General features: G+C 46.6%; 1 protein-coding gene across 4 annotated transcripts in view; it reads right to left on the bottom strand.

Moving 5' to 3' along the window:
- Positions 1-20698, bottom strand: part of LOC129812583 (consortin-like) — a 30890-nt gene that overhangs the window by 3579 nt on the left and 6613 nt on the right. For 3 of the 4 annotated variants that reach the window (XM_055864254.1, XM_055864255.1, XM_055864256.1), the window contains 7 exons: positions 14943-15817; positions 10178-10208; positions 8680-9181; positions 8066-8087; positions 7849-7912; positions 4088-4929; positions 204-357 (listed from right to left, as the gene is read on the bottom strand). In XM_055864254.1, the coding sequence (XP_055720229.1) occupies positions 204-357; positions 4088-4929; positions 7849-7912; positions 8066-8087; positions 8680-9181; positions 10178-10208; positions 14943-15817 (2490 nt within the window). The remainder of the gene's footprint in view (positions 1-203; positions 358-4087; positions 4930-7848; positions 7913-8065; positions 8088-8679; positions 9182-10177; positions 10209-14942; positions 15818-20698) is intronic. The other variant, XM_055864257.1, reaches the window with a different exon arrangement.

Below are 20698 nucleotides of genomic sequence, written 5' to 3'. Positions count from 1 at the left end.
TTTTATCTGACCTTTGAACTGTTTCTTGTCTGGAGAAGGGAGAGGACAGAGGGAAGAAGGGAGTGGACAGAGGGTGACATGGTAAGAATGCAGACAGACACACATAGCAGTATAATACTGTACATGCACAAACATACACATGCAATTGATCATAACCATTGTTGGGTATACATACACACACACACGCACACACACATCCTTACCGTGGTCAAAGCCGTCATCAGGTACTTTGAAGCGGACCCTGCGTTTAGCAGGGTGTTTGTGTTTGAGTGGGGCCGAGAAGGGAGCCACACACACATCCTCCACACACACACTCCTCCTCTTCAGGATGGACACAAGGCCAGGGACAGGGGTCATCTGGAGGTCAGCGGGACATGGTCAAAAGGTCAGGGCCAGGTCAACTGGTTAACATGCACATACTGTACACAATAGACACATTACATATATATATCAATACACACACATACAGTACACCATGCAGTACACACACACACACACAAAGACAGTGATAGACATAGTATCCCCACTAGGTGTCAGCGTACACTGCCCTCTCATGTCAACCTCAAACCTCTGAGAAACTGGGTGTTTTTTAGTTGTAAGCCTACTGTAAACGGAGCCGACTGTAAACGAAGCCGACTGTAAACGAAGCCGACTGTAAACGAAGCCGACTGTAAACGAAGCCGACTGTAAACGAAGCCGACTGTAAACGAAGCCGACTGTAAACGAAGCCGACTGTAAACGAAGCCGACTGCAGACGAAAGTCGGGCGAGTGAAGTCGACGGAGGCACATCTGTGACAGCCGAATGTCGGACGCTGTAGTGGTTTTCCAACAGTAAGCCTCAGATCAACATGGCAGTGTCAACATAGCTGCTATTGTTCAGAAAAGTTTTCTCTGAATAAATGTAGAAATACAATTTTCTATACCCCTATATCACACACTCACAAACTGAAAACATGAAGTGTGAACAATTAATTGGTTAGAGAGAGGTCTCATATCACTTTCATCTGTAGCTATAGAATTTGAGAAACAACTACAGCGACTTGAAGGCGACTTCATAAAAAAAAAACTGCATGACCTTTGATCTCATAATTCGTGTAAAGTTCGTGCAGTCAACGTGTAAGCGCAAGTCAGACAATTGTTATCCCCATAACGCAACACACTTTGAAAGGCAGAGTACCAACGATGGTCACCGACTACACAAAGTGGATCCGCTTGACCACGCCCTATGTCTTAGGTGCTTGTGACCGCCGGTGTCATCAAGTGACATCGGCTGATGACATATCATCTCATCCAGTGACGTCACCTGGTGACATCACCTCCTTTATGAACAATCAGCTAGAGAGACGCGGGTTCACAACATTGGGTTGATCTGACTCAACCTCCAGTCACACTCTTGTCAGGCCGGACAGAAGAGAGAGGGAGGGAGAGAGGATGAGAGAGGTGACAGCAGAAGACGGAGGAGAGTGGGAAGAGGTAGTGATAGGGACAATAAGAAGTGAACACAGATAGAGGAAGACTGTACATCCTATCAACAGGAATGATTTATGTTGACATGACATCCATACGGACAAAGAGAAAGGGGACGGATGGTCCTGTACGGCTCGGTTGGGAGAGCGTGCTGCTTGCACCGCCAGGGTTGTGGGTTCAATTTCTGGGGCCACCCATACGTACATATGCATGCGCGCCGTAAGTCGCTTTGGATAAAAGCGTCTGCTAAATGAGAGAGAGAGAGAGAGAGAGGAAAAGCCCCTCCAGTTTTAATGAGGTTATTATTGTAACTGTTCAGAGATCAACTCTACTTTCACCTAAACAATTATGTACAGAGCGCTTCAGTCGTTTGTCACAGTGGCCCAGACCTGGGCCACGTTCAGTTGGATCAAACAGAGGGAAACATTAAGAGTTGCTACATGAACTTGTCCAGTGAAAATACTGATTTCCGTTTCAAAACATCACCGGTGGCCATTCCATTCCAATACGCCCACTGCATCGCCAAAGAGGTTGCTCAATGGCCAAAGTAGCCTTGTGAATCGCGTGCACCCACCCCCTCCTCGACGACGGCCTCGTACCTCTCCCTCGCCAGAAACATGCGCATTCGATTACACACATACACTAAAACGCACACACCTCTCTCTCCCCACACACACACCCAGCTCCATATTTGGCATCCAAGGGCTAATGATGACCTAACACTGTCTGCTTGCTAATTACTGACGCTTACACAAATGTAGGCTTGTAAATGTAGGCTTATAAATGTGCCTATTTGATGATCCAATACTATTTCTGTTTGTCTTAAAACCTCTTTGGGCTAGGGGGCAGTATTTTCACGTCCGGATGAAAAGCGTGCCCAAAGTAAACTGCCTGCTACTCAGGCCCAGAAGCTAGAATATGCATATTAATGGTAGATTTGGATAGAACACACTGACGTTTCTAAAACTGCTTGAATAATGTCTGTGAGTATAACAGAACTGATTTGGCAGGCGAAACCCCGAGCACAATCCATCCAGGGGAAATAGTTGACACGATGTTTCAAGTTACTTGCAGACAGGCCATGCGTAGCCAATGTGATATTTATTTTTAATCAGGATATTTTCTACCTGCAGGCTGCAAAGTTTTTATTTGTTGACTTTATGTAGGCTATTATTACATAGGAATGGAAATAGAAGTTACTTTTAGATTTGTATCATGTTTATTTCGATCGGATTTTGATGAACCACATTGGTTTTGAGATATGAAGACTTTATTATAAATGAAATTAAACTGTTTTCTTGAAAATGTGCATGTGAAAATCATAAGTGGCAGAATCTGCAAAGGCCAGCAGCAGTCTGCAGCGGGAGGAGGAGGGGGGGGGGGGGGGGGGGGGGGGGGTCGGGTTGGGAACAGGTTTGACTCTTCTGGTTAGGCTATATTGATCTCTGGCTCCCTATTTAGTCATATGTGTGTCTTCATTTTTATTTCAGTGCTTAAAGCATCAGACAAAGTAGCCTACATATAGTTGATTTGATTCAAACATAGGGTATATCTAAATATGGGGACAGCCCTAATTTGTTGCTAGTTTTTGGTTTATTATTATCTTAATTTTATTTAACCTTTATGTAACTAGGCAAGTCAGTTAAGATGACGGCCTACCCCGGGCCAAACCCGGACGATGCTGGGCCAATTGTGCACCGCCCTATGGGACTCCCAATCACGGTATGCTTATAGCTGCCGATATGCGCCCCATTCTCTGTGCTTGAGAACAGGGGGTTTCAGCACTTTGTGAAAGTGCTCGAGCCACGTTAAGAACTTCCCTCTTGCACCCATTTCAGGAAACGGGTAGAACCCGCTCTATATAAGCAAAACAATAGCAGAAGTTTTCAATGAATTGGCCAACGCACCTTGTGTTGCGCTTCCTTAACAGTGACAGCCCATCACATTTACCCAGAGTGAGAGATGTACCGTGCCATTGACAGACTCATGATGCATTCGTAACCAAGTGAGAAGTGTGAATTTACTACAAACGACTGGGAGAAATCCACTCGAAACGGCCCCTTAAACTGGTAATTACTAGTCGGAAACTCGTCTATCATCCTTGAGCGCCAATGTTGATTACTGAGGTCACCTACAAAGAAAATGGCTTCTATAACAGCACTTTCATCAGTTAAATGTAACAAAACATTACTTATAATAAGCAATATATTAAAGTGTTTTTTGAACTCTAGAATGTGTTTACAAAGTTGACAGCTGGTTGGCCATTAGCTAATCAGCATTTCTCAACAATTCAAATCACATGAATGTATCCAACTGTCATTTATGACTTCACAACTGGTCCAAACCTCCCACATGGTTACAATCGCAGCATCAGAGTGGAAACTTGAAAGGCCCAACATAAATATCCAGTCACAACAGGCAATGCAAGGAACATTGTGAATGCTGAACATATTGAATGGCATTTCATTTTCCAGCTATACCCGAAATCGAACCGTGACTGCAATATGCACCAAACTGCAATATGTACCAAAACTGTGCAATACATCTCTCTGTAAGTGTCAACGTGTGTTTGTGTGTGTGTCATAAAACTTCAGTCCACACACAGTCTCTCCCACTCACCTCCTCCACTGTGATGCGTTTGGCCAGGTCGTCCAGAGAAGCCACCCGGTCTCTGATAGTCTCCACCATGTCCACTCCAAACATATCATACTCCTCCTCGCGCAGCTGGGCCTCCTCGCGCAGCTGGGCCTCCTCGCGCAGCTGGGCCTCCTCGCGCAGCTGGGCCTCCTCGCGCAGCTGGGCCTCCTCGCGCAGCTGGGCCTCCTCGCGCAGCTGGGCCTCCTCGCGCAGCTGGGCCTCCTCGCGCAGCTGGGCCTCCTCGCGCAGCTGGGCCTCCTCGCGCAGCTGGGCCTCCTCGCGCAGCTGGGCCTCCTCGCGCAGCTGGGCCTCCTCGCGCAGCTGGGCCTCCTCGCGCAGCTGGGCCTCCTCCAGTGTGAGCTGCTCCTTCACTGCTAAGGCTGAGATCTGGTTCATTCTAACTTTTAAACAATCAACACCATCTCTCTTCGCCTCTTTCTCCTCTTCCTCTAATGCCAAGGCCTCCTCTGCCTCTTCCACCTCCTCCTGTTTTTCCTCTCCTCCCTGCTGCTCCTCATGCTTGGGTTGGCTCATTTCCCCATCCATAGGGCGGTCCGGCGTAGTGCAACCCGCCTGAGTGGTGTGTTCCATCTCACTCTCCGTCTGCTGACCCGTTCCTTCGCTCCGAGAATCTGTGAACTCAGCCCTCCCAATCCCCTGGGAGTTTCTGCAGTCCTGTGCCACACCCAGAGCTGCACAGTCATTGGAGCTGAGGCTGTCCTTCAGGGCTCCGGCTGATTTGATTGGGTTGATGCTCTGGGAGAGGGTGGAGTCTGTTCCTCTCTGGTCCTCCTCCATCCCCAACAAACACTCAAATAACCGAACTAGGAGAGCAAGAGACAGAGACACATAGAGAGAAAGACAGAGACACAGAGAGAGAAAGCGAGAGGGACACAGAGAGAGAGAGATAGAGACACACAGAGAGAGAGAGAGAAAGAGAGACATACAGAGAGAAGAAATGTTACAATAGACATAACACTACAACAGCCCTTGACCCCCCCCCGTCCCCACAAACCTTTAACTTCTCTACCCAGGCTCTCCCTTTAGAGTCCCGTAGACATCAACAACCTCCCAGTAACACTGGTCTCCACCAGAGTCCACTGTCTAATCTACATTAAAGAGGGAATCACTGTTCCTCAACATCCTCAAAAACACCTCCCAGATCTCCTAACTCAATTATTCACAACACTCTCCTCTTTTACCCTTTAGCTGCTGTTTTATAGGGAACTTGATGTCACCGGAACATATTTCCTGTCTACTCTCTCATCCACTAAAGAGACACATGCACACACACGCATCACTGTTAAACACAAACGGAAACAGACTGAGGACAAGGTGTCCCGCGGGTCCAAATATTTATTCAATGTGAGATTATTTATCGGATACGTGTCATTTAACAGGGGAGACAGTGTTATACTCTCCTCTAAGAGACAGAGTTATACTCTCCTCTCCGAGACGGTGTTATACTCTCCTCTCCGAGACGGTGTTATACTCTCCTCTAAGAGACAGTGTTATACTCTCCTCTCCGAGACAGTGTTATACTCTCCTCTCCGAGACAGTGTTATACTCTCCTCTCCGAGACAGTGTTATACTCTCCTCTCCGAGACGGTGTTATACTCTCCTCTCCGAGACGGTGTTATACTCTCCTCTAAGAGACAGAGTTATACTCTCCTCTCCGAGACGGTGTTATACTCTCCTCTCCGAGACGGTGTTATACTCTCCTAAGAGACAGTGTTATACTCTCCTCTCCGAGACAGTGTTATACTCTCCTCTCCGAGACAGTGTTATACTCTCCTCTCCGAGACAGTGTTATACTCTCCTCTCAGAGACAGTGTTATACTCTCCTCTCCGAGACGGTGTTATACTCTCCTCTCCGAGACAGTGTTATACTCTCCTCTAAGAGACAGTGTTATACTCTCCTCTCCGAGACAGTGTTATACTCTCCTCTCCGAGACAGTGTTATACTCTCCTCTCCGAGACAGTGTTATACTCTCCTCTCCGAGACAGTGTTATACTCTCCTCTCCGAGACAGTGTTATACTCTCCTCTCCGAGACAGAGTTATACTCTCCTCTCCGAGACAGTGTTATACTCTCCTCTCCGAGACAGTGTTATACTCTCCTCTCCGAGACAGTGTTATACTCTCCTCTCCGAGACAGTGTTATACTCTCCTCTCCGAGACAGTGTTATACTCTCCTCTCCGAGACAGTGTTATACTCTCCTCTCCGAGACAGTGTTATACTCTCCTCTCCGAGACAGTGTTATACTCTCCTCTCCGAGACAGTGTTATACTCTCCTCTCCGAGACGGTGTTATACTCTCCTCTAAGAGACAGTGTTATACTCTCCTCTCCGAGACAGTGTTATACTCTCCTCTCCGAGACAGTGTTATACTCTCCTCTCCGAGACAGTGTTATACTCTCCTCTAAGAGACAGTGTTATACTCTCCTCTCCGAGACAGTGTTATACTCTCCTCTCCGAGACAGTGTTATACTCTCCTCTAAGAGACAGTGTTATACTCTCCTCTCCGAGACAGAGTTATACTCTCCTCACGCCTCCGGAACACTGACACCGAGAGCGCCCTAACTTAAGATACTGTCATCTCAGTGTGTGTGTGTGTGTAGTCACGCCTCGGTTGTGAAAGTGAAACCAGGCCATGGCAGAACACAGTGCCCTGTGTCTTTGTGCACAGGCAACACACCTCTGTGTGTGTGTGTGTGTGTGTGTGTGTGTGTGTGTGTGTGTGTGTGTGTGTGTGTGTGTGTGTGTGTGTGTGTGTGTGTGTGTGTGTGTGTGTGTGTGTATACAGTTAGGTAACACACACCCTTGGCTCCCCGGAGCTCTGCTTCAGTTCATCAATAACCCAAGTCCCAGACCAGGGGACCTCTCCTAACACACACAACGTGATGGAATGTATCTAAGGTGTTTCCAGGTAACCGGGTGGGGGGAGGCGAGAGAGAGCAAGCTAGAGAGAGAGAGAGCGAGCTAGAGAGAGAGCGAGCTAGAGAGAGAGCGAGCTAGAGAGAGAGAGAGAGCGAGCAAGAGAGAGAGCTAGAGAGAGAGAGAGAGAGCAAGAGAGCGAGCTAGAGAGAGAGAGAGCAAGAGAGTGAGCTAGAGAGAGAGAGAGAGCAAGAGAGAGCTAGAGAGAGAGAGAGCTAGAGAGAGAGAGAGAGAGAGAGAGAGAGCTAGAGAGAGAGAGAGAGAGCAAGAGAGCGAGCTAGAGAGAGAGAGAGCGAGCAAGAGAGAGCTAGAGAGAGAGAGAGCAAGAGAGCGAGCTAGACAGAGAGAGAGCAAGAGAGAGAGAGAGCAAGAGAGCGAGCAAGAGAGAGAGAGCAAGAGAGAGAGCAAGAGAGAGAGAGCGAGCAAGAGAGAAAGCGAGCAAGAGAGAGAGCGAGCAAGAGAGAGAGCGAGCAAGAGAGAGCGCGAGCTAGAGAGAGAGCAAGAGAGAGAGAGCGCGAGCAAGAGAGAGAGAGAGAGCACAAGAGCGAACAAACAATAGCAGCTATGTTGACACTGCCATGTTGATCTGAGGCTTACTGTTGGAAAACCACTACAGCGTCCGACATTCGGCTGTCACAGATGTGCCTCCGTCGACTTCACTCTCTCTCTTTAATAATTGACAGGTCAGCTGCCTGTCTCTGGAAGCACTCGGCAGACCGGCTCACGTCTCAAAACATTGCAGAGCGACAGACATACAGCAATCCTGCACTGATAGACTCCTGCTTCCTCAACCACACACACACTTACCTGAGCGGCATGCAGGCAGTCTGTCCTCACCACGAACAGGGCTCTCCAGCACAGAGTCCACAGTCTCACACACGCACAAACAGAGGGGAGAGCAGAGTGAATACAGCATCAACAAATGACATTCAAACTAGCCGAGCAAAGCACTGAATACTGTGTAATGCTAGACAGACGGTCTCTACAATGCCATCATGTCAATCAAGCACAGAGTCTCTTTTACCTTCTCTTCTCCAGGACTGGGTCTGTGTGGCAGAGAGAGAGACAGAGCGAGAGAGAGAGAGAGATGGAGGGGGTGCAAAGGCAGTTAGTGCTGTCACTTTCGTCCTCCGTGATTGAAGGAAGGTCTCTGCCTAGCTAAGGCTAAGATAGGTGGCCCTGCTCTCTCCCAGGGAATCTAATATTAGCGCCGCACATTTCCCTAGCTATTCCAGCATGTGTGTGTGTGCCGTGTGCCGTGTGTGTGTGTGTGTGTGTGTGTGTGTGTGTGTGTGTGTGTGTGTGTGTCTGAAACTCTAGCACCGCTGTAGCTCAAATTACTGAAAGTGCAGCAACAGCAAAGGGCCATATGTTTAAACCATCACGCTGTATGTGTACACACACATACACACACAAACCACCTTGGCGAGAGCACAGGTGTGTGAATGTACATCACTGCACAGCTTCTCAAGGTTTCCCATTCGTTCGAAAATGAGTTCAAAAGGTGGTCTTTCCTTGTTCAACCGCAACCTTTTCCTGTACTGAGCTGTAAAGGACCACATCTAAAAGACCAACTTCACACACACACACAACTAGAAACACGCGTGTGCGCACACGGACACACAGGCGCAGCCTCACCGTTGGTGTGTTTTGCAGATGTGTGTGAGTATGTCCAGCTGCTGTGCCGTCAGGTCAGTGGCACTGTTCCTCTCTCCGCGGCCGTCGGCCCCACACCGCCTCTCTGGAACAACAGAAGGTTGGAGGGAGAGAGGCACAAACACACCCAAGGAGGAGAGAAGGTTTGAGGGTGAGAGAAAGGGTGGGATGCATAATGAGACTTCCAATGGCTGAACACAGAGAGAGAGAGAGAGAGAGAGAAAAGAGAGAGAGAGAGAGAAAAGAGAGAGAGAGAGTGAGTGAGTGAGTGAGTGAGTGAGTGAGTGAGTGAGTGAGTGAGTGAGTGAGTGAGTGAGTGAGTGAGTGAGTGAGTGAGTGAGTGAGTGAGTGAGTGAGTGAGTGAGAGAGAGAGAGAGAGAGAGAATGTGTGTGTTACCCCACTGTTCCTGCAGTGTTGTCAGGTTGTTTAGTAGTCTCTGGTGGTAGAGTCTCTCTAGCTGAACACACCACACTGCTCGCTCATCTGGTCCACGCAGGGTTAAGAAAACAAACACACACACCCCTACACCCTTCAGTGATCCAGTCAGCGGTTGAGTTATTTAATTATTATTTTTTATTTCACTAGGCAAGTCAGTTAAGAACAAATTCTTATTTACAATGACGGCCTAGGAACAGTGGGTTAACTGCCTTGCTCAGGGGCGGAACGACAGATTTTTACCTTGTCAGCTCGGGGATTCGGTCCAGCAATCTTTTGGTTACTAGTCCAACACTCTAACCACTAGGCTACCTGCCGCCCCAGACATAGAGAGAGCTGGGGGGTGAACGGGAGTACAGGGGGAAGTGCTCTCCAGTATTAAGGAGAAGTCCACACAGAGCTTAAAGCAGACGAGCACCATTCTGTCACATAGAATGTGACAGAACCTCCCACCTACTGTCCTGTATAGGGACTGTAGCTGGCTCGGGATGGGTCCCACACAGAGCAGTGTACTGGAGAGACCCCACGTGTTACAGAGGGATTGTGTTAGCCGCCGTCATCCATAAACATGAGTCCTCCTCTCTTTCAACAGGCACTGAGGCACTCTGTATAAGCCCACAGCTTTGCTGTAACAAGCCACACACACACACACACGCACACGCACACGCACACGCACACATGCACGCACACCATCTGTAGTGGTCGTGGCTGAATGAAGAGTAAAACAAAGAGCACAATGATAAGATCCAAACAGTGCAGCTTGAATGTCGTGGTACGTTTAAACTAGAACACAGTCTTCACCTGAGAGTTAGAATGAACCAGAGAGTGCTGTCATTCACTGGAAAGACATGAGACATGAGCTGACTGATAAGGATACAATCTTCCTAGACTTAGGAGGAGAACATAACACACCTGTTCAGTATCTCACACACACACACACACACACACACACACACACACACACACACACACACACACACACACACACACACACACACACACACACACACACACACACACACACACACAAATGAATAAGGATACAATCTTCCTGGAGGACAAAGGCCTCGGCTACCTGAAGAGATGGAGGCAGAGTGGAGACGGTTAAAGGACAACATTCATTTACATTCTAGTCACCCAGAACAACTAACAAGTGTATTCCACCAAGAAAGACAAAAACCACCATCAATAGTTTAAAACATCTCACAGGCCTAATACTGAATGATACTTCAACTACGTCGAGTATAACTTTGACCCCGAGACAGAACATGCCCAGGTCGCATAAGACGTTTACCTGAATCACAACACTTTACCCCAAAAACCCCTACTTAAGAAGAGTGATGAAGATAAACACACACAAACACAGTGGAGAAGCACGAGAGACACGGCTCGTGCCCATGAGCACAGCGGAAAACACAGGAACTACATGGAAAAGTCTTTCAAATCCTCCTTGATCACAGCTGCATTTGTAGTTCGCAAAGTTCCCCCAGTAGCTAGCGGCAGGTAAGACGAGCTCCACAACCTGCCTGACGCAGCGGCAGCGGTGTGTCCGGGGGTGCGTGTGCGTGTTTAACAAACGGACTCTTGCGACTGTTTTTTTTTATTTTTTTTATCGTTCTCCTGCTGACTGAAGAGGACAAAAACGGGACAGAGAGCGAGAGAACAGCCGCGTGTGTGAAAGAGTTTGTCAGAGAGAGAGAGAGAGAGGCAGAGAGAAGGGGAGAGACACAGAAAGAGAGAGAGAGAATAGGAGCGTTTGTAAGTGAAAGATAGAGCGGGAGCGCGGTAATAACCCACTGGCCTCTCTCGCGCGCTCTTTCGCACAGACTCTCTCCCTCCCTCTCCATTGTTGCAAGCTCCCCTGCATTTACATAAATATGAATTGCTCACTTCACTTGCTTGTGGTGGGTGTTTAAGAGAGAGAGCGAGAGAGAGAGAGAGAGAGAGAGAGGGAGAAAGAGAGCGAATGAGGGAGGCAGTGAGAGAGAAAGAAAATAGGCTTTAACCATTCTGCTGCCTTGCTGTCCTGAGGCACTGGGCTATTTATAAGGCTTTCTCTAAACAGTTAAACTGTTTAAAGTTTCACCACATTACAGCAGTGCAAAAGTGAGGTCGACTGACCGAAAGCACAGTTACAATTAAATAAATGTGCATCTGACTGGAAGTGTGCAGAGACTTCTTCATATTGCTCCTAAGACAAGAGAAAAGTAGACTTACTCATGTGCTAAATGTTTTTATAGGAAGTATAACAGTATCAAATGTAATCTCTTCCTAGAGAGCTCCCCCTTAAAACTCAACCAGGGGAGACATAACAAACTCTCATTCTATCCTTACAAGGGCTGGCTCAGGTTGGTCAGAACTCCTGGGGTTGCTAAGCGCTATCTGGCTAGCGACCAATCAGATTAGGGAGGTGAACAGATGCGAGTTGGTTACTCTAGGGGTTTGTTCAGTGAGGTGAAACATTCAGAGCGTTTCAGAAAGAAAATGAATAGAGCTGACACAATTCCCTGTTCTACCCAACAGATAATCATGGCCCAATCCCACATGACCTCCTAGACAAGGGTTCCCCAACTGGTGTCCCACGGTCCGAGTTTGGCCTGTGGGTGATTTTATTCGGCTCCCCAAATGTATATGTTTTGGGGACATAAAAGGCTGTAAAAACACCAGCAAATCAGCTCCAATTGATTTTAATTTTGGAAATCTGTTCCAAAGTATTCCAACGCATAATAGAGAGAGAGATGTGATCGTATACCAGCGTGTCGCGAATGGGGTCGCGAGAGAAACCGAAATAAAATAAATAAAAGGGCACTTGGTCCATAGAACCGGGGTTATGTCAGTAACCTCTGGTAGCTGCTAGATGAGGTTGTAATAAACAGAGTGGTTTCGGTTTTCTTCCTACACATGTGACTCTATCCTTTGAACCGTTTCAGCTACAAAATATTATGACCTCGTCAATGAAAGCTACTACTCTCAGAAACACGTATGTGTCTTCCACACACAAGACCAGGCACTAAATCATACTGGGGGGGGGGGGCATCAGTAGCTAGGTTTCAATCCAATTTGCGAATGATTTTCATGCAAATATTCTCAAATCTGCATAAAATAATATGAGAATTTTCCCACCAGAGATGTTTCCATCAAACTGACTTTACGGATAAAAGGCTATGCATGATGACGTAGTGCACACAAAAATTACTTTTACTGTCAAATTCCCATGTACCGAATGAAAAATACAAGTTAAATGGATTTCCATCGAATTTTCAACTCTACTGATGGTTTTGTCACAAAAACTGTTGAGTTATATGGCAAATCGGCCCACTCTTGTCTTGGAACATGAGCTCTAGCCAACAGCTCGCAGATACCGTGTGGGTAGACTACCTACATTATACTTGTGAAACGGCAGCCAAGCATCAATCTTCACGTCACCAGAATAAGACGCTAAATATTTATTGGAAAGTAGCATCAAGCTCATCACCTTGCACTTTCACCACCTTGTGAAGTTCATCACTTATTTCATCTGTAGCCTAATAAACTGCATGCTTTCCCGAGTTGTAGTGGGACGACCACACAACACATCATCGTGTGACTCCAAGTTTACTTTGATATGATTGATGGTTATAATATCAATATTTGCACATCAAGGTGTTTCTACCGCCATTTCTCGCATAATTAATTTTACCAACACAAAATGATCCCACCAATGTCGAACGATCAAATTGTCTGTCGGCATTTATAAAATTTGTTCGGGCATTTACTTTTTCCATCAGCCTGGTCGTTGACTTTTTTTCAAGTCAGGTAATTCATCTGCATGAAATGGTTGGATGGAAACATGGTTAGTGACGATGTTCACTTCTACACAAAATAGCATACAAAATGATTGCCTGATGAGCTTCTGAACTTCCCAATACCTTTCTGATGGCATTTCAGTCACATCAAACCATACTTCCTTCAGACTGGAATACTGTCGAAAGGACTGTCAGACTGATTTGTAATAGCCCAATTTTTTATTTATTATTATTTCATCTCTTTCTTCACATGGTGGGGTCGCGAAAGTTTCCCATAAAATGGGGTCGAGGGCCACAACGGTTTGGGAACTCCTGTTGTAAACAAACGTAAGCAAGGTTTGAAATTATTATGTTTTAGTCAAATATTATATCCGTTTGGGCTTCTTGCGGCCAATTTGCTGTCTACAAATTATTTGTAATTATGTTCCAGCCCCCTGACCATCCGCTCAAGAAAGAAAATCAGCCAAAACTGAATCTAGGTGATGATCCCCGCCCTAGACCCTATGTGCTTGTGGAGGTCTGACAGGATGTGATTGGTATAAGCCAAGCGTTTCCAAAGTCTAAGACAGTGGGTCTCCCTTCAGAGAACATCAAGGTAACCAAGCCCCCACCTCTCTCACTAAATGAAATTATTTTTTAAGAGACATTCATTGATTCTGTTGTAAAATAAATAGTTGCAATGAAACAACTTTTTCACTTTTGGTCACTGCATCCTGATTGTAGGCATTAGTCTCCCACTCCTACATTTGGGCTTATATCATGCTGGGTACAACTTAATGAACATGCAACTGACTTAGTAGAAGCATGTAATCAATAAAAGTGCTCTCAGAATATCCAGGTATCCATTTTTGTTTCTAATACAAAGTATGTCATTTCCCTTTTAAAACGCTGTTGCCCCTTTAACAACTATGTTGCCCAGTTGCCATGCTAGATTTTTTTTTGTTAAGAGTCTACCCTCCCCATCCGACCTGACAGAGCTGGAGGGGGTCCGCAGAGAAGAACTTGAGAAACACCCCAAATACAGGTGTGCCAAGCTTGTAGCGTCATACCCAAGAAGACTTGAGGCTGTAATCCCTGCCAAAGGTGCTTCAACAAAGTACTGAGTAATACTTATGGAAATGTTATATTTCCGTTTGTTGTTTTTTGCACAAATATCTAAGCCTGCTTTTGCTTTGTCTTTATGCGGTGTTGTCTGTAGATTTACGAGGGAAACAATTTAATACATTTTTGAATAAGGCTGTAATGTAACAAAATGTGAAAAAAGTCAAGGGGTCTGAATTTTTTTCCAGAATGCACTGTAATATTTACACATTTTTAGAGAACCGAATACAGTTTGATTTGGCTTTCCTTTTACGCGTCCTCTGAAACTCTCCCCTTTGGGGAGGTGCGCCTCACTTTCAAAGCCCGCAGGATGGTGAAACATTCACCTAGCCTATCAGGGGGGAAGTTGGAGCTATTACCATAGTGATTGCCCAGCAAAGCCTTTCAGATCTGTGCATTGGGTCCAGGGGTCCATTTGGGATTGGGACCTGTCTGTTCTGAACAATACATTTCTATCTGATTTTTGTGTAAAGTTGCACCTTCCTGAACACGCCCCAGGATGTGTTTGAAGAAGGTAGGGAGTAGACAGAAAGGCTGAGGTGATAATCAGACATGACAACATTGCCCCCTACTGGTGGAGATGGGAATAGACACTTTTCACTTCACTTCATCCAGAGTTCTGTGGTGAAGCTGTGTATCACAATGACAGGGATTCTACCACACCCAGTCACACCTGACAGCCCTGTAATGGCTGTGTGTGTGTGTGTGTGTGTGTGTGTGTGTGTGTGTGTGTGTGTGTGTGTGTGTGTGTGTGTGTGTGTGTGTGTGTGTGTGTGTGTGTGTGTTCAGTCAGTCTGGTAAACAGAATCACAGCTCACCACACATAGAGGGAACCATGCCTGGCTGTCAGAGAAACGTTCACTTGAGAACAGCGCAGGCAGGTAGAAATACCATATATAGAATGGAGAGGGAGGGGCACACACCTGATGGAGGTACTGAGGCAGGTGGGAGTGATCTCCCCGTTCCCCTAACTCCTTTAAGGTGGCCAGGAGGGCAAGACTAGGGATAGGCTCTGCCGTGGAGGTGGTAGGTCCTGTGGTAGAAATGGTGGTTTCTGTGGTGCAGGTGGGGCCTGTGGTGCAGGTGGTAGGTCCTGTGGTGCAAGTGGGACCTGTGGTGCAAGTGGGGCCTGTGGTGCAAGTGGTGGGGCCTGTGGTGGAAATGGTGGGTCCTGTGGTGGAAATGGTGGGTCCTGTGGTGCAGGTGGGGCCTGTGGTGGAGGTGGTAGGTTCTGTGGTGCAGGTGGGGCCTGTGGTGGAGGTGGTTGGGCCTGTGGTGGAAATGGTGGGTCCTGTGGTGCAGGTGGTAGGTCCTGTGGTGCAGGTGGTAGGTCCTGTGGTGCAGGTGGTGGAGGTGGTGGGGCCTGTGGTGGAGGTGGTGGGGCCTGTGGTGGAGGTGGTGGGGCCTGTGATGGAGGTGGTGGGGCCTGTGATGGAGGTGGTGGGGCCTGTGATGGAGGTGGTGGGGCCTGTGGTGGAGGTGGTGGGGCCTGTGGTGGAGGTGGTGGGGCCTGTGGTGGAGGTGGTAGGTCCTGTGGTGCAGGTGGTAGGTCCTGTGGTGCAGGTGGTAGGTCCTGTGGTGCAGGTGGGGCCTGTGGTGGAGGTGGTAGGTCCTGTGGTGGAGGTAGGGCTTGTGGTGGAGGTGGTAGGTTCTGAAGTGGAAGTAGTGGGTCCTGTGGTGGGGGTGTGTGTCTCGCCCGCAGGGTCACTGTAGCAGGGTTCGTCTGGACTTGTTGCTTGGGAGCTGATGGGATCTGTAGTCTCTGGAGACACAGAGGGCCGGAGCTCTACCGGACTGTCTACAAAGTGAGAGAGAGAAAATACAGAGCACTGCACATTAAACATCCACGTTAAACTGTTATAACAGTCTGAAACCAGATAGAGTAGCAGTGAAAAGCGAGATTGAGCAAATCCTCTACCTACTTCAGCTTGGCATTAACGACTACACACACTCTCGCTAAGTACTTTCCCTTTGTGTTTCTGTGCTGTGGAAGCCATACGGCCCATTTGAGCAATTCCAAGTCCTGACAAGTCAATAAATCCTTTATGATCCCATGGTGGGAAATTCATTTGATAGCTGGGGACATAACATACATAGTATAATGCATCATTGAGCACTTGAACCGACACACATACACACACAAACGAGGTCTTGCCCATAGAGTGTGTGTATTGGGACAGTTCAGACACCTTACCCAAACGAGGTCTTGCCCATAGAGTGTGTGTATTGGGACAGTTCAGACACCATGCACAAACGAGGTCTTGCCCGTAGTGTGTGTGTATTGGGACAGTTCAGACACCATGCACAAACGAGGTCTTGCCCGTAGTGTGTGTGTATTGGGACAGTTCAGACACCATGCACAAACAAGGTCTTGCCCATAGAGTGTGTGTATTGGGACAGTTCAGACACCTTACCCAAACGAGGTCTTGCCCATAGTGTGTGTGTATTGGGACAGTTCAGACACCTTCCCCAAAAGACAATGAGATAGACAGAAAAAAATAACTAAGCTTCAGATCTTCAGACTCATCTCAACCACTTTCTTTCCCCGCGGTCTTCCCTCCTCCCCTCCTTTCTTCTCCCCGACTTTCTACTAATCTCTTCTCTCCTGTCTCTCCACCTCTTATTTTCCTTCTGTCCCCTTCCTTGCTGTACCCTTTCTCCTTTGCCTCTCCCCCTCTCCGACTGTAGCTGATGTGGTTGCACGGACATCACCGGGTGTGATTAATTGGGTGAGACCCGGTCTGTATGCTACAAATCTGATCCGCTGACCGATTAACAGGGTTAGCACGCACGCACACACAAGTCCAGCCAATTGACTAACCCAAGACCTTCAACCATGGTCACAGACACACACAGTTTAATTAAGAGAATTGACTGGTCCTCTGCCTCCTGCTGATCAATGGTACCCAACCAAATAAAACAAAAAATAAGGGGGGCGGAGCTAGCATGTTGGAGTGAACGGCTGCGTGTGAGAGGCTCCTGCAACTTTTTTGCGAAATAATCTAACTTAACCTACTTTATGATACTTTTTACAACAAACGTTTCTTTCTAATACAACATCGTAACTTTCTGTGTAAAAATGCCGAGTAATAAGCGACCAAAGGACAATAAATCCACATCGGAGGCCTACTCCACACCAAACAACGAGACAGACATGGCGGAAGGCACAGGCAACAACGTGACACTTAAAGAACTTACCCAGGCTTTGGGAGAACTACGTGTTGCTTTAGCTGAGGATCTTAAGGCTACTATTGCTGAACTGGACACCAAAATCGAGGGCACCATTCGAGCGGTCGCTTCGCAGGGCCAGAGTATTGTGGACCTTGAGAGGGCTTCTGAATTCAGCGCTGGTAGGATCGACGAGTTAGAGAAGCTGTGCTCGTCACTACAGGGTACTGTGCAGAGGCTTTCTGTGAAAGTGGTCGACCTGGAGGGCCGTTCCAGACGTAATAACCTTCGCGTTGTTGGTCTGGCAGAGGGGGTAGAGGCGGGCTCTCGCCCCACCGACTTCTTCGCCAAGCTATTGAAGGATGCAATGGGATCGGACGTTTTGGCTTCGGACCCCCAGCTGGACCGTGCACATCGCGCCCCTGTCCCAGTGCCTGGACCGGGTCAACGCCCTCGCCCAGTAATCATCTGTTGTCACAGTTTCAAGACCAAGGATCTTATCCTGCGCGAGGCCCGAATGAGGGGCAACCTGTTACATAAAGGGCACCCCTTCCGTGTCTATGATGATTATGCGCCCGATGTGGCAAAGGACCGTGGCGGCTACAGAGATGTCATGGCCAAACTCTACAAACTCCATCTTCGCCCAGCCTTGCTCTTCCCTGCAAGACTAAGAATTACCCCGCCCTCTGGTGAGAAGATGTGGCTCTCCTCGGTTTTGGACGCAGAGAAGTTTATCCGGGAACATACGCCAATCCCCCGTACAGGTTAGAGTGCCTTGTCATTGTGTGTTAGGGTCTGCTCATGGAATCGAATCCATACTAAACCATAACGGGTGAAACCGTATTGAACGGTCTCAACAAGGGCTACCGAACATGTAATTTGCTGTGGAGGGCGGTCTTGGCTCTCAATTAAAGTCACTTTCATTCTGGCTGTATTCAGAGCGATGCCTATTTAGGATGCCTTCCAGGTTTGATCATTGACACTTTCGGATGAATATACGTATATTCCCCCCATTTTTTTTTTGTTTCGTTATTTATTTTTTAATTCTTACATTTATTGTTATTACAATACCATTTATTTAGAGCTTGCAGGGGACTGGGGGTGATGGTGGGGAAGGGGCAGACACAGACACCTGGATAGCAGGTGGATGTTTTGTGCCGTTCTGCCTTTGATATAGCCGAGGGCCGCTCTCCCGATTAGATCCCTACCAGCCCTCTGTAGTGTCTAGGTAGGTGTGCGTACATATAATTATTATTTGTACTTTATAATTATTTTCTCTTAGCATGTTACTATTATGTATGTGTATATTTTAAATTAGTGTAGATTATTACTCTGGGGCATGAATGTTTCTGTATGTATGGGTATGTATGTGTATATGCGCATATGTAGATATGTATGGGTGTGTGTGTGTATATGTATATTTTTAAATATATACCTTTATATGTATTTTTTGGGGATGTGTGTATGTGTTTGTATGTATGGGTGTGTATGTATGTATATATGTATATATATGTGTGTATATGTATGTATGTATGTATGTATGTATGTATGTATGTATGTATGTATATGTATATATATATATATGTATATGGGTAAGTATGTGTATGTGTGTGTATGTATACATGTATATAAACTTTTTATTTATTTATTTTCTGACTGGGGGATACGTTTAATTTAGAAAAATTCTTGTTTCCGATCTAACCCACAATATGTAATTGTACGGCTGTCTAAGTTGGTTGCTGATGGTTCATGTTTAGACCGGCAGTGCTTAGCAAAATAATCTTGTGATGCTATATCTTGCTTATCTCAGGGATAGATAGACCCAAGATGACGCTTAAGTGCGCAATATGTTTAGGTTGAAACTTACTCTCTTTAGGTTTATTAGATGCTAATTGGACACTTTATTCGCGGGAGCCTCCTCAGTTCATATGTTAGTAGAAGTTCTAGGATAGTGAGAGGTGAACGTACAGTTGGGATTTTATTTCTGTTTCACCTCTTGTTCGAGGTCGCGCCGTGCTTTTTTGGCATCGGCCAGACAATGTGTTTATTATTTTTATTTTATCTCCTATTTGTGTATGCCTGTTAAAGGTGGGTTGGGCGGGGGGGTAAATAGTGGGGAAAGTAGGGGAACAGGGTGGGAAGTAAAGGGGCTTGCAGGGGGGGAGGGGCTGGTTGGATACTGCTCGGGTGTAGCTGCTACATATGCTGATCGTGATGGTTTGGTGCGCTTTCTTACCTTTTTATTGAGTTACAAGTTATGCAGGCCACCATAGGAACTACAAATGAGAGGGGGGCGGGGCTCACATTCACTTCCTGGAATGTCAGGGGCTTAAACGAACCAATTAAGAGAGGCAAGGTCCTAGCCCACTTGAAAGCACTCTCGTCTGATATTATATTTTTGCAAGAAACCCATCTGAAAAAGAATGCTCACAGCAGACTTAAATGTAGGTGGGTGGGGCAAGTGTATCACTCTAACTTCTCTGCCAAAACGAGAGGCACAGCGATTCTGGTACGGAAAGGAATTCCCTTTCTACATAAAACCACTATTGTGGATAAAGAGGGTCGTTATGTGATCGTAATGGGAGAGATCCACTCTACTTCTGTAACTCTACTAAATATCTATGGGCCAAACATTGATAACCCCTCTTTTTTCAAAAGAGTCCTTGCCCTGATTCCAGATATCTCCCATACTAACCTGATCATTGGAGGGGACCTTAACTGTGTGCTAGACCAATATTTGGACAGATCCTCTACCCGGCGAACCCCCACCTCCTATTCAAGTGAATTCTTGAATACCTACATAAAGAATTCTAACTTATTTGATATATGGAGGATCACTAACCCTACGGGCAGGGAATACTCCTTTCACTCTCATGTTCACAATGTTTATACTCGAATTGACTACTTTTTGGTTGATGCTAAACTACTCCCCTATACCTGTAATGTGAAGTATCATGATATTATAATCTCGGACCACAGTCCACTCACCTTCTCCCTGAGACTGGGTGACATGGTACCAAACGAGAGGGTCTGGAGGTTAAATCCTCAGCTCCTCACAGAACCAACATTCTGTGAACATCTTAAAGACCAAATAACATTTTTCTTTGATACCAACGACAACACAGAGACTTCCCCAGCATTACTGTGGGAAACACTTAAGGCTTATTTGAGAGGCTGTATCATCTCCTATCAGACTGCCAGGAGTAGGCAAAACAAGGGAAAATTGGTAGAACTGGAGGGACAAATTCACTTACTGGATAGGGAGAATGCTAGACATCCATCTATGGAGAAACATAAAAAAATTACCTCTAAAATTTGAATATAATCAGACTCTCTCAGCTAAAATTGCTAAATCTTTTCTCTACGCCAAGCAAAAATATTTTGAGTTTGGTGACAAACCACACAAATTACTCGCCAGACAACTTCGAAAAATTGTGAGTGACCGAATGATTCACAAAGTTAAGTCTGCATCTGGGGAATTACTCTCTTCCCCCAAAGACATCAATGACAG

The sequence above is a fragment of the Salvelinus fontinalis genome, chromosome 16 (assembly GCF_029448725.1).
Source record: "Salvelinus fontinalis isolate EN_2023a chromosome 16, ASM2944872v1, whole genome shotgun sequence".
NCBI lineage: Eukaryota > Metazoa > Chordata > Actinopteri > Salmoniformes > Salmonidae > Salvelinus > Salvelinus fontinalis.
Note: the sequence above shows the minus strand (reverse complement) of the source record. Positions and strands in the feature narration are given on the sequence as shown.